Raw genomic sequence first — 14,275 nt, 5'->3', positions numbered from 1 at the left:
ATAGAAAAAAATCAACTCAAAATAGATTAAAGACTTAAATATAAGTCCATAAATGATGTGATTCTTAGAAGAAAACATAGAAGAAAAAGTTCATAACATTTGTCTTAGCAATGATTTCTTAGTTATGACACCAAAAGAACAGGCAACAAAAGCAAAAATAGACAAGTGGGACTACATCAAACTAAAAAGCTTCTGCACCACAAAGGAAATGATCAGCAGAGTGAAAAGCATCCTATGGAATGAGGGAAAAAACTTGCAAAGCATATTATGTGATAAGAGATTACTATCCAATATATATGAGGAACTCCCACTAATCACTAGCAAAAAAACAAATAACCTGATTTTAAAATGGGCAAAGAACTTGAATAGACATTTCTCCAAAGAAGACATTCAAATGGCCAACAGGTATATGAAAAGATGCTCAACATCAGGGAAAGGCATATCAAACCACAATAAGATATTGCCTCATACCTGTTAGGATGGTGATTATAAAAAACAAAACAAAAACAGAAAATAAGTATCAGTGAGGCTATGGAGAAATTGGAAACCTTGTGCACTGTTGGTGGGAATGTAAAATGGTGCAGTCACTATGGAAAACAGCATGGAGATTCCTCAAAAAAATTAAAAATAGAACTGTCATATGAACCAGCAATCCCACTTCTGATATTTACCCCAAAGACTTGGAAACGGGATTCCGAAGAAATATTTGCACTACCATGGGTTCACTGCACCATTATTCACAATAGCCAAGACATGTAAACATCCTAAATGTCCTTCAATGGATGAACGGATAAAGAAAATGGTATATCAATATAATGAAATATCATTCAGCCTTTTAAAAGAAGGAAATCCTGTAATATGTAATAACATGGATGAAACTTGGACATTAAACCAAGTGAGATAAGCCAGTCACAGAAGGACAATTAAACTGCATGATTCCACTTATGTAAGATATCTAAAGTAGACAAACTCATAGAAGCAGAATTTAGAATAGTGGTTTCTGGGGGCTGGGGAGAAGGGACAATGAGGAGTTGCTCTTCAATAGATACAGAGTTTCAGTCATGCAAGATGAAAACGTTCTAGAGACCTGTTGCACAACAATGTGCATAGATACAGTTAACTATACAATACTGCATACTTAAAAACTTGCTAAGAGAGTAGATTTCATATTATGTGTTTTTTCCTACAATGAAAAAAAAAAACTTGCTGCCAAATCCATGATTACAGATTTTCTCCAATGTTTTCTTCTAGAAGTTTTATACTTTTAGGTTTTATATTTAGATCTATGATCTATTTTGAGTTAATTTTTATATAAGGTATATGGTATGTGTTGAAGTTCATTTTTGTTTGTTTGTTTTTGTTTATGGACATCCAACTGTTCCAGCACTATGAAAAAGACTATTCTTTCCCTGTTGAAATTGTGTATCTTAGGCAAAAATCAATTGACTGTATTCGTGTGTCTATTTTTGGGCTCTCTATTCTACTCCACTGATCTATATGAATATGCTTATGTTAGTATCACACTGTCTTGATTACTGTGGCTTTATAGCAAGGCTTAAAAATGGGTAGTGTGGGTCTTCCACCTTTCCTAATTGTTTTGGCCATTCTCATTCATTTGCCTTTCCATTTACATTTTAGAATCATCTTGTCAACATCTATAAAAAAGCTTGCTGGAATTTTGACAGGAATTGCATTAAATCTATAGATAAGTTTTGAGAGAATTAACACCTTAACGATATTGTATTTTCCAACCTATGAACACAGTATAGCTCTTCATTTCTTTAGTTCTTCTTTCATTTGTTTCTTCAGGGTTGAGAGAGACCACTTTGATAAGATGAAATTTGAGTGAAGACCTGAATTAAGGGACAGAATGAACCATGGAGATATCTGCAGGAACTGTATTCTAGGCAAAGTACAATAAATTCAAAGGTCCTGAGGCGGAGTGGACTTCAAGGGTTCTAGGAACAGCAAGGAGGCCATTGTGGCTGAGTTGAGGGAGGTGGAGTGGAAGGGGTAGAGGGTGAAATCACAAAGGTAACAAAAGGCCAGACCACGTAGGGCCTTGTAAACCATTATAATGTTTCGAATTTTATTCAGAATAAGATGGGAAGTGATTGAACAGTTTTGAACAGTGGTGTGATATTTGACTAAAATTTTAGGTTACTTTGGGTGCTTTGGGGAGAAAGGATTAATGAGGAATGGTGAGTACAAGATAAAAGCAGGGAAACCATTGAAGAGACAATTACAATATTTTAGCAAGAGCAGATGGTGACTTGGACTAGGGGGCCAGTAGAAGAAGTAATAAGTGTTGGAATACGGATGGACAGTCAGCCCTCCATACCTGTGGGCTCCACATCTGTGGATTCAACCAACTGTGGATAGAAAATATTCCAAAAAAAAAAAAAAATTCCAGAAGGTTCCAAAAAGCAAAACCTGAATTTGCCCACACTGGCAACTATTTACATAGCATTTACCTTTTATTCGGTATTATAAGTAACCTAGAGATAATTTAAAGTATGTGGGAGGATTAATAGCTTACAAACAAATACTGTGCCATTTTACATAAGGGATTTGCACATCTTCAGATTTTGGTTTCCGTGGGGGTCCTAGAACCAATCCCCCTCAGGTACCAAGGGAAGACTGCACTTTAAAGATACAGTTGATGGGATTAGCTAAAAGTTAGACATGGGCTGTGAGAGAAAAAGAGGAGTCAAAGATGACTCCGAAGTTTTGGACCTAAGCAACTGCAAGAGTAGTTTCCAACAACTCAGTTGGGGAAGACTGTGAGAGAAGTTTTGGAAGGTGTTTATCTGGTTTGGAAGGCATGAGCAGGGGAAAAAAAGATTCTTTCTAAAATATTTTACACCTTTGAATTTTAAGCACAGAATCTAAGGATTTGCAGCCTATGATCTGCGTACATTGCAATGGCAACCATCTGTAGTAACCGGCAGCCTGTGCATTGTGGTCTGAACATGAATGGTAGGGGGAAGGCAAGAGGCAGAGAGTAGGAAAAGACTATTTCAATGAGTAACTCAGTTTATCATGTCTCTTTTTTTTTTTTTTAAAGGAATTCCTTTATTTTTATTTTTTATTTATTTATTTATTTTTGGCTGTGTTGGGTCTTCGTTTCTGTGCGAGGGCTTTCTCTAGTTGCGGCAAGCGGGGGCCACTTTTCATCGGGGTGCGCCGGCCTCTCACTATCGCGGCCTCTCTTGTTGCAGAGCACAGGCTCCAGACGCGCAGGCTCAGTAATTGTGGCTCACGGGCCTCGTTGCTCCGTGGCATGTAGGATCTTCCCAGACCAGGGCTCGAACCCGTGTCCCCTGCATTGGCAGGCAGATTCTCAACCACTGCGCCACCAGGGAAGCCCTATCATGTCTCTTAAAGAGCATGTAGGAATGGGTGTTACCTGAATCTGTGGGTAGGGAAGACCTCACTGAAGAGTCTCTCTTTTATTTGAGACTTGAAGAAGTTAGCCAGAGGAGGGAGGTGGGGTTTGTGGGAATGGGGGTTTAATCTATAAGTTAAGTGATGAGCAGGGGCAAAGATCCAGAAATGAGAGGGTGTATTTGAGGAATTAAAGAAAGTCAACCATGAATTTAGAGCAGGGAGAGCCAAAAGGAGAAAGCTGTGAAGTGAGGCAGGAGATAGATTTTATCCTGATAATTAGATCTGCGTTTTACAAAATCGCTGTGGCTGCTGTGTAGCTGCTATGTAGAAAGTGAATTGTAGACCCACAGTCATCTGGCTGAAGACTAGTCACGATGTCGTTGCAGCAGCCTTGGTGAGGGATGAAGATGACGGCAGTGGGTTCAGACTTGAGAGGTATTTAAGGGACTATATATGGCAGATGAGAAGAGAGAGGCCCTGAGAGTAACTACTAGGCTTCTAAGGTGAGCAACTTGGTGAATGGTGGTTCCTTTTACTCAAATGGGGGCGCCAGTTGTTAATTTATTGTCTCTCAGCTCCAAACCTTGCACTAGGTTTGGACCACCCTTCTCTATTCTGCTTTGTGAAGCTGGTGCTTGTATTTTGCAAACTACGCATCTGCTTTGCCAGCTGGCTCTGTGTCAGGCCCCGCCATAGGTGGTGCTAGAGGGAGATTGCAAAGCTGGAGGAGCAAGAAAAAAATGTCCTTTCCAGTCTGCCCTCTGTTAGCAATGCTCCAGCAACAAGTCTTCAGCCCAGGAACAGCAGGTCCTTCGCATAGCAGCAGGTGAAAGCCATTTGCGGTCTTCCCTGAATTTGCAGAACCAATCTATTAGTGCCTCCCAGAGCCCACAGCAGCAGCCAGTTGGTGCTTCCTCCTCAAAGGTCTGGATCCCAGGCTTACGGGGAGCCTTTTCTAAACTAAAGATTCTGGTATCAGCTGAGCAGCATCTCTTCCTCAGAGGTCTGTGTTTTAGCTACTAGGGTTCCTCCTATAGGTTTTAATAATTCCAGTCTCCTCCCGTTATTCCCCCTTCCCTTCCTGCAGTGGCTACCTCCATGATACCTTGGAGGGTTTTTTTTTTAAACCTTGCATTTGATAAATTTATTTTTATTTATATTATTTATTTTTGGCCGCGTTGGGTCTTCGTTGCTGCGCGCGGGCTTTCTCTAGTTGCAGCGAGCGGGGGGCTACTCTTCGATGCAGTGCGAGGGCTTCTCAGTGCAGTGGCTTCTCCTGTTGCAGAGCATGGGCTCTAGAGCACAGGCTCAGTAGTGGGCTTAGTTGCTCCGTGGCATGTGGGATCTTCCTGGACCAGGGCTCGAACCTGTGTCCCATGCATTGGCAGGAGGATTCTTAGCCACTGCGCCACCAGGGAAGTCCCTAGTTAATATTTCTTTATATTAGATTCTCTCTAATCAAATAACTAGTGTTATTTCTGTCTCCTAACTGGACTCTGATTGATACAGAAATTGTTACTAGGAGTGGTTCCAGGAAACAGACTCTAAAAGATGGGATTTGGGGATTGGTTTGGTTTTGTCCTTGGGTTTGAATGTAGTGCTGAGCTCCTTGCTAATGGGAAATGAATGCTGGTTACCCATGTCATGCAGAAGTAGCATGATTGATTAAATAATCACCTGTAGTTGATTGTGAAGAAGTGCCTGCTGACCCAAGTGCCTTGGAGCCTGTGCCTGCTGCACTTGACTGTTACAGCAGTAATTATGACCATGAAGACTGTGGTGTGGGATAGATTCTTCTGAGTGGACTAAAACACTTACAGAAAGAAAGTATCAAACTCAGGTCCTTATAGTCTGCTTAAGTTTCATCAGAGAGCTAGAGAAATTCTATGGCAGCTCTAAAAGGATCTCTCATTTCTTGCAGCCACAGGACTGGTGTTCCTAAAAGTGAATAAATATATACTTGTCCAGTTTACAGAATTTACATCAGTTGAATTTACAGCTTTGCCATGTCTCTCATGGAGAAGTTAGGAAAATGACAGGGAAGCAGAGGGACCCTAAATCTTGAAGTGGGGATACATCTGGCTGGATTTAGATCAAGTTGAGAATTTTGAATTCTCAGGTCACTCTGAACCTCTTCTAACAGTAGAAGCAGCTTGTCCTCCTGTGCCTGATATTAGCCTTTCCTTGCTCGAAAACTATCTACTATCCCCATTAGTAGGGTCAGATATCAGTATGCTCCAGGGGAACAAGTACAAAGTCTGACCCAGGAGGAAGCAGTTGATATACCAAAAAAACTGCAAGATTTTCCTAATTTATATCAATATAAACCTGGAGAATATGTATAGGGATGAGTTTTAAGGAAGATGGACCATAACACTGGATTGGGCCATATGTATTGACATGAGTGCTTTTAACCAGAGGTTCTGGATTTAATGTTTTAGCTCATGTAGGTGGAAATATTCTGACAATTTATAGTTAGTTAACTAAGACCTGGGCTCAAAAGTGGCCTCTGTTTAATGAGATCGAGAGACCAGAACCTCCTCCATTATAATGTAGATGAAGGAATTCCAAGGTTTAGGGAGATAGGAATATTGGAGGGCTTTTATCATGAATAATCTACATACCCATCTCTCAACTACATGTTGAGAGGACACGCCCATCATCAACACGTTGAGAAACATCTTTTTGTGTAGAGCATGTACATCCTTGAGAAGTTCTGTCATGGCTAAGCCAAGCATAAGGGTGGGAAATTTCACTATTTAGGTGGGCTCACTATTTATAATAGAGATGATAGAAGTCCTGGAGTATCAGAGGCAAGTAGCAGTTCTTAACCACCAAAGGCGAGATGGGCATATTTACCATAAAAGGAAAGCAGTAACATAGTGGTAACCAGAATGTTTTAATCCCCAGGAATCTTTGGCAGTGGCTAATTGATTACAACATCCCTAAGAATGTAATAGCAAGGCAACCTACTAAAATGGTGCTTAATCTATATAACAGGAAAAGCCAGACTGACAGCAAAAAAATCTAACTTGAGTTTCTAAAATGGAGACTCACAGTCTCTCACTCAGTTTCCAGACATAAGCCAGTTTATAGAACCAGAACCCTTTGCACTGAAGGGGGTGTCAAGTGTCCTTGAGGAAGGCTCCTGTATCATGGTACAAGTATACACCATATCTTCCTCCGAGTCTTCCTCAGAGGGACCTGCAGTGATTTACTAGAGTGACTGTGTACTGGGCGAAAGGACATACACAGACCTTTTGGGGATTATGGAACACTGGCTACTTGATACTAATTCCTGGGCACCTATATCACTGTAAACTACCAGTGAAACTGGGGGCTGAGTCAGGTGGCAACTGGAGTCTTAGCCCAAACCTGAAACACAGTGAGTCCAGTGGGTTTATAGAGCCACTGTGTGGTTATTTATCCAATTCTTGAATGTATAATTAGAAGAGATACATGTTTAGACATAACAGATATACTTGGCAACTAGCAAAATCCTCACAATGGCTCTTTGACCCGTGGAATAAAGACCATAATTGTAGAAAGTGAAAGCCTCTGGAACTTTCCCATCCTACCAGAACAGTAACAAAAGGGAATAGCATATCGTTAGGGAAATTGCAGAGGTTATTGCCATCATCAAAGACTTGGAAATATCCATGAGTGGTGATACCTATCATATTTCCATTTAACTCACCTGTTTGTCCAATACAGAAGGCAGATCTTGACAAATATCTAAGAATGATTATAAACTTAATCAGGAGGTGACTCCAATTTTAGATAATGTTTCACATGTAGCATCTTTACTGAGGCAGATCAACACTACAGCTCCTGACACCTAGTATGCTGCTATTGATATGGCAAATGCTTTTTTCTCTTCATCAGTTTATTAGGACTGACTAGAAGCAGTTTACTTCTTAAATGGCAGGGTCAGGAGTACAACATCACAGTCTTGCCTCAGGGTTACATCAAATCTCCTACTCTCTGCCATAATATAGTCCACAGAGATCTTGATCATCTGAACATTCTCATACAAAATCAACTGGTTCAATATAGGGATTGAAATATGCTAATTGGATCTGATAAACAGGAAGTAGTAAATTTTTTATTTTTATTTTTTTTTGGCCAAGCTGTGCAGCATGTGGGATATTAGTTCCATGACCAGGGATTGAACCCATGCCCCCTGCACTGGAAGCTCAGAGTCTTAACCACTGGACCGCCAGAGAAGTCCCAAGGAAGTAGTAAGTATTTTGGATAGCTAAGTAAGACAGCCAGGATCTCAGCTGGTCAGAATTCATTACTTGATACAATGGGGAACAGTGGAGGAGAAGCAGTTTGCTGGTGTTCAGGGGATAAGGATGAATTTTAGAATTTTAGTTTTAGACATGTTGAAGAGCCTCAGAGAGAGTCATCCAAGTGAAGATGTTTAGGACACGGTTGGATATACAAACCTGGAGTTCAAGAGAACACACATGAGTAGATTTAGGAAGTGTTGATGGAATGTTAAATCATAACTGAAGCCATGGAATGGGATGAGATTATTTAGTGAGAATATGTAGAATCAAATGAGAAGACCCACGACTGAGCCTTGAGGCATATGAAACTTTTATTTTAAAGATATGGTAGAAGAGGAGGAACCAGCAAAGACGAATGAGAAGGGGCATCCAGAGAACCAGGAGGAGTTGCAGAGAGTGTGGTGTCCCAGGAGTCAAGGGAAGAGAGTGGAGCTAAGGGAAGGGAGAGGGTCAGCAGTGCAAATACTGTGAAGTGGTCAAGCAAGAGAAGGACTGAGAGTCAGCTGGGTTTACTTCCATGGAGGTCATTGGTGACTTAGGGGTGACCAGCTTCAGTGTAGTGGAGGGGATAAAACTAGTTTGGTCCGAGTTGAAGAGTGATTGGAGGTGGTTGTAGATTGGGCAGAGCCATGTGAATAGGTGGATAGTGAGGCCAGTCAGTTCACAGAGACAGAAGATTCAAAGCAGCTGACTTTGGATAGATTTGTATGAGGTTCAGTTGTAAATAAATTGAGTTTGAAATGTCTCTGTATTTTCAATGCCTAAATTGATGTCTGGTGTGGTATTGTTGTGAATGGGTCATGAGTGACAATGATTTTAATAGACTGATGTTCCTATATCCTGATTATTCTTCTTCATAGCATTGCTAAACACTAAACTTGGCAACTGAAGGAGGTAATGGCATTGGGAGAACTTTAGAAGCAAGTATGTCCACCTACCCCAAATAAGGCAGGGGTGTCCAGTGGAGGACCACAAACTAAATGTTGAACGGACTAGGGCCAAATCTGTACAGTTACTTAGAGCTGTGAGACTCAGGGCATGCCTAATACTTCCCCTAGGCCTTTGTTTTCCTGTTTATAAGTTGTTTCACCATACCTACTTCCTAGAGTGGTAAGGATGCAATGAGATAATGAATTTCAATCGCAGCACATTGCCAGGCCACCCATCAGTGGTCATTGAGGTCATTTCTTCCAGCCCAACACAGAGAAGTATGAGGCAGTGCAGAGAAGCTGCACGCTCCTTCTTTGCACTTCGGTTCTCAGAATTTTAAAAGCATTGTTCAAATAGGAAACACCTATGACCTTTGCTCCCTGGCTATAGCATAATCAGTGGTATAACACAGTAGGCTATTGGGTATGATCTAGGCTGGCTGATCTAGTGAAACAAGAAATTGGTGAACACCAAAAAGGCCAAATAAATTCCAGTATAGGAAAAGCAAGTGAGCCAGGGCAAATTGAGAAGTGTAGGGAAGAGTACTGATCAATTTCCTTCATGAAGAAACATGATGGCTAAAGCAAAAGACATGATTTAAATACAAAGAAGATTTTTCTGCTAGTAATTACACCTAGCAAGATATAAAATATATCAACCTACAATGTTGACATTTCCAACTAGAGTAGGCTTGTATATCAATGAGAACATTTAAATCCAGTCTTTCCAATCTTGTACAGCTTTTAAAGATATTTTTTAAACTTTATTAAATTTTATCAGATAATGTATAAATTTCCCATATATAATTCTGTGATTAATATTACTAAGGTTAGGAAAGAGGTTTGAGTACCTAAAATACCTAAAAGTCTAATTCTCTATAATAATACCCTACTACAGTATTGGTACATATCTTTTCTTTTATTGGAGTATAGTTGCTTTATTTTTTCTTTTTATTTTTTTAAAAGATTTAATTTTATTTATTTTTGGCTGTGTTGGGTTTTTGTTGCTGCGTGCAGGCTTTCTCTAGTTGTGGGGAAAGGGGGCTGCTCTTCGCTGTGGTGCACGGGCTTCTCATTGTGGTGGCTTCTCTTGTTGTGGAGCATGGGTTCTAGGCACGCGGGCTTGAGTAGTTGTGGCATGTGGGCTCAGTAGTTGTGGCTCGCAGGCTCTAGAGCGCAGGCTCAGTAGTTGTGGCGCACAGGCTTGGTTGCTCTGCGGCACGTGGGATCTTCCCAGACCAGGGCTCAAACCCGTGCCCCCTGTACTGGCAGGCGGATTCTTAACCATTGCGCCACAGGGAAGCCCCTTAGTACGTATCTTATCTCTCATTATCTAATGAGAATGCGTGACTCCACTACACTTCACAGCATTCTACTGAGGCTCCACAAATCATTACTGGAGTTGAGAAAACCCAACACAGTTCTTGGCCTGTCTATGGTAGGTCTTAGTGTATACTTGCTAATAAATTACATAATCATGCTGAGAAAAACAACAGTAATTGCTTGGATCAGTACTTTTTAGGAGATTTATTTTCATTTCATTTTGTGTAATTGCAATTGATTTGTTGCAGAAATTTGTACCTGGCATTTCATACTCCATAGAGTAGCACTTGAACTATTATCTGGCCTCTTTCACTGGTTTCCATTATCACCATCTGACTTTATAAAAGGAAATTTCCTTTTCATACAGTGTTAGTGGTAATATAAAATTGGTACAACCTCTTTGGAGATCAATTTGTTCATTCTATTAATTTTTTTTAAAAGTAGTCTTTTTTTTTTTTAATAAATTTATTTATTTATTTATTTTTGGCTGTGTTGGGTCTCCGTTTCTGTGCGAGGGCTTTCTCCAGTTGCGGCGAGCGGGGGCCACTCTTCATCGCAGTGCGCGGGCCTCTCACTGTCGCGGCCTCTCTTGTTGCGGAGCACAGACTCCAGACGCACAGGCTGAGTAGTTGTGGCTCACGGACCTAGTCGCTCCGCGGCATGTGGGATCCTCTCAGACCAGGGCTCGAACCCGTGTTCTCTGCATTGGCAGGCCGATTCTCAACCACTGCGCCACCGGGGAAAGCCCCTAAGAGTAGTCTTTAATTAAGCAATTCCACTTCTAGAAACTGATACCTGTACAAAGTTGAATGGACAAGGATAATCAAAGCTGCATTGTTTATAAACTGAAAAAATGGCAACAACTTAAAAATGTCTATAGGATGGACCACATCAATCATGATGCATCTAGCTGATAGAATTCTCTGCAGCCATTAAAAAGAATGAGGTAGAGTTTCTTTACTGCCACAGAAAGGCCTTCAAGGAATAAAAAGTGAAAAGAGAAAGGTTGCATAATCATAATGATAATAATAGTAATTATTATCATTAGGAACACTTGTAAAGTGTGTACTATATTCTAAGCATTTAACTTTATTAACTTACTTAATTCTCATCACCACCCTATGAGGTGGGTGCTATTGTTATCTCCATTTTACAGATGAGGGAACTGAACCACCGTAACATCAAGCAACTTGCCGGAGATCACAAAACTAGTGTCAGAGGCAGTATCTGGTTTGAGCATCAGTGTTTTTACCTGGTTCTCTCCATTTATGTTAAAAAATGTATAACAATACATGTCTGTAAATATATGTGTATGTATGTATATGCATATGTGTGTGTATATGTATTTGTATAGGCACAGAAAGTGGCTCTAGAGCCTCGAGATGGTTAGCAGTTGCTTTCTCTGAAAAACGTGTTGGGGTGAGAGAGGAAGAGAGCAAGGTAGTTATGCGATACAAGTCTCTTTTGCTTGTTTGCTTTTGTAATGAGGGACATTATTATTTTAATAATTATTTTTTTCACAAGGGATGTTTCTCAAAATATAACTTTCTAGTTATTTTTCTTCTGCTGCCAGCAGTTAAGGAAGAAATTTGGCCACTTCTTTCATTGCTGAAAAGTTATACCATTCGCTGATTCATTTAGCAAAAACATCTGAAGTGTGCTAGATGTCCCTGCCTCACCCAGCCCTCAAGGAGCTCACTGTCAAGTGGAACAGACTGACATGTAAACATATAATTCCAGAGCCTCTATAAAGGGGATGCACAAGGATGCAGTGGGAGAAGCACAAAGGAGAGATGTCATTTCTGTGGAGGGCAAGGAGAGGCGGTGTGAAGGAAGGTGCCCAGAGAGGAGATAATATTTTGCCTAAATACTGAAAGAAAAGTAACAGTTCTTCAGGAGACAGTGGAGGAGAGGGAGAGAAAAAGCACCCCAGATGTAGGGAATATGGGAGTAAAGACACAGAAGTAAGGACACAGGAACCCACATTATTCTTCAGGGAACTGGGTGTAGTTTGATTTAGCTGAAGCCTAGGGAGGAAAATGTAAGGACGGCAGGAGCCATGTCACCTAAGGCCTTGTGGACTGTGTTAAGAATTTCATCCTGTGTGCCAGTTTTTCCTAAGGAGCAGTCAAAGAACACAAGTGTCCCCAGGATAACATAAAATATATAAATCAAAAGATATACATACAATGGAATATTATCTAGCCTTGAAAAGGAAGGAAATTCTGACACATGCTACATGTGGATGAACCTTGAAAATATTATGCTAAATGAAATAAGTCAGACACAAAAGGACAAATACTGTATGATTCTACTTATTTGAGATACCTAGAATAGTCAAATTTATAGAGACAGAAAGTAGAATAGCGGTTACTAGAGGATGGAGGGAAGGAGGAATGAGGAATTATTGTTTAGTGGTTTCATAATGTCAGTTTGAGATGACATGAAAGCTCTAGAGAAGGGTAGTGGTTAAGAGTTGCACAACAATATGAATGTACGTAACACCACTGAATTGTACACTTAAAAAGTGTTGAAATAATAAATTTTATATTATGCATATTTCACCATAATAAAAACCAGGTAAAGATGGTAAATTTTGTGTTATGTATATTTTACCATAATTTTAAAATATGGAAAAATGTTTTAAAGATATGGACAAAATATTTAGATAAATAATTCAAAGTTATTTTTCTGTCGACATTAAAATTAGATATGTCATTTCTTTGTTTAAGCTGGTAATAATGATTTGTTTCTCTTATATAACAATGTCTACTGTTTACTGAAAACCAGTTTTATTTCCAGAGATGAGGAGATGTAGGCTCAGAGAGTTCAACTAACTGACCCAGGGGCACACAGCTAGTGAGGGGGCATTTCTAGGAAACGCAGAATTGGAACTCAGCCCTAACACCTTACTCTTTCACCTACCCCCAAGCCACTTTATTATCTTGCTACTTTTTGGATATGGCAGTACAATCTCAAAGACAGTATTGTATGGTGTTTTCTGGGTTCAGAAACCGTAAGAAATCTGAGGCAACGCAGACTGAAATATCGAACAGTTGAATGTTTACTCTTGATCCACATCTGATACTTTTTAAGGGCTTCGGCCCTGTGCAAGAGAGACCAAAATAGCGTTCGAGTGAGGCTAGACCCACGCACATTGTTAACTACTCAGCCAGCCACCTGTTACCGATTGGAGGAGGGTCTGTATTTTGTTTGCGGCAGTTATCTGGAAAATACGGCTCTCAGCCCCCCAGCCGCCAGCCTCCGCATCCCAGGTACGCGGCCCCCGAGACACCCGGCGCGGGCTTGCGCGCAGGCGCTATCCGATCGTTTCCTTCCGCGAGTGTGTTGTGCTGCTAGGCGTCCTGGTGTCCTCGAGTGGTTCCCCCTAAGGTTCTTCTCCCTCTGTCCGGGACTCAGGGTCGCCACTGCCCCTTCTCCGGGCCCTCTCCGAGCCCTGCCCAGGCCGAGCCAGGCGCGGCCCCTCCCCTCTGACCCCGCGTTGCACAATGCCCGACCAAAGTCCCCGGGCGTGTGAACCACAGCGTCCCTGCCCTTGGGCGGGCGTGGGCGGCGGCCGCGCGGGGAGCCGAGGCGGCGGCCGCAGCCGGCTCAGTACACCGGCCGCGGTCCCGCGAGTCCCCGCGAGCTGCCGCCTCAGACCCCCGCGCTGCTCGGCCCCGCCGCCCGCCGCTCCCCTCGCAGGCCGCCGCCGCCGCCACCGCCGCAGCCATGGCGGAAGTTCATAGACGTCAGCAGGCCCGGGTTAAAGGAGAAGCCCCCGCGAAATCCTCCACACACAGACATGAGGAGGAGCTGGGGATGGCGTCGGCCGAAACGCTGACCGTGTTCCTGAAACTGCTGGCCGCTGGCTTTTACGGCGTGAGCTCCTTCCTCATCGTGGTGGTCAACAAGAGCGTGCTCACCAACTACAGGTAGGGCCGAGGCGGCGGCGACCTAGGCCGCGGAGAGGAGCGGGCGGCGGCGGAGGCGGCTGGGCGCCGGCTCCCTGGACTTTGCCTGCAAAGTTAGAGCTGAACAAAGTTGGGCGGGAGCCGGGGAGGGAGGTTGGGCGGGAGCCGGGGAGGGAGGGTGGGCGGGCGGCTGATACGCGGCCGGGGCGGCGGAGCCGGCTTGCGCGCCGGCCCGGAGTGGGAGTCCCGCTCCCGGCGCCGAGCTCGGGAGTGCCGGGCGAGCGTTCGGGGCCGCGTTCGGAAAGCGCCTGCCCTGCCCGCCGTGCAGCGCCCTGGAAACCCTGCCCTTCGGAGAGACGGAGCGGAGTTGCTTCGTGACTTTTTTGACTCCTGTGCATGCCAGGCTGGGAGGCGGGAGAGGGAT

The 14,275-nt window shown here is 42.7% G+C and overlaps 1 protein-coding gene across 3 annotated transcripts in view; it reads left to right on the top strand.

Annotated features, from left to right (window-relative positions):
* The first annotated feature begins 13,523 nt into the window (after nucleotides 1–13,523).
* SLC35D1 (solute carrier family 35 member D1) overlaps nucleotides 13,524–14,275 on the top strand; it is a 59,583-nt gene continuing 58,831 nt past the window's right edge. For all 3 annotated transcript variants that reach the window (XM_036856650.1, XM_036856640.1, XM_036856657.1), the window contains exon 1: nucleotides 13,524–13,872. In XM_036856650.1, coding sequence (XP_036712545.1) covers nucleotides 13,670–13,872 — 203 coding nt within the window. In that variant the 5' untranslated portion in view covers nucleotides 13,524–13,669. The remainder of the gene's footprint in view (nucleotides 13,873–14,275) is intronic.

Source organism: Balaenoptera musculus, chromosome 1, assembly GCF_009873245.2.
Source record: "Balaenoptera musculus isolate JJ_BM4_2016_0621 chromosome 1, mBalMus1.pri.v3, whole genome shotgun sequence".
NCBI lineage: Eukaryota > Metazoa > Chordata > Mammalia > Artiodactyla > Balaenopteridae > Balaenoptera > Balaenoptera musculus.
This window is presented reverse-complemented; position numbering and strand designations above follow the sequence as displayed.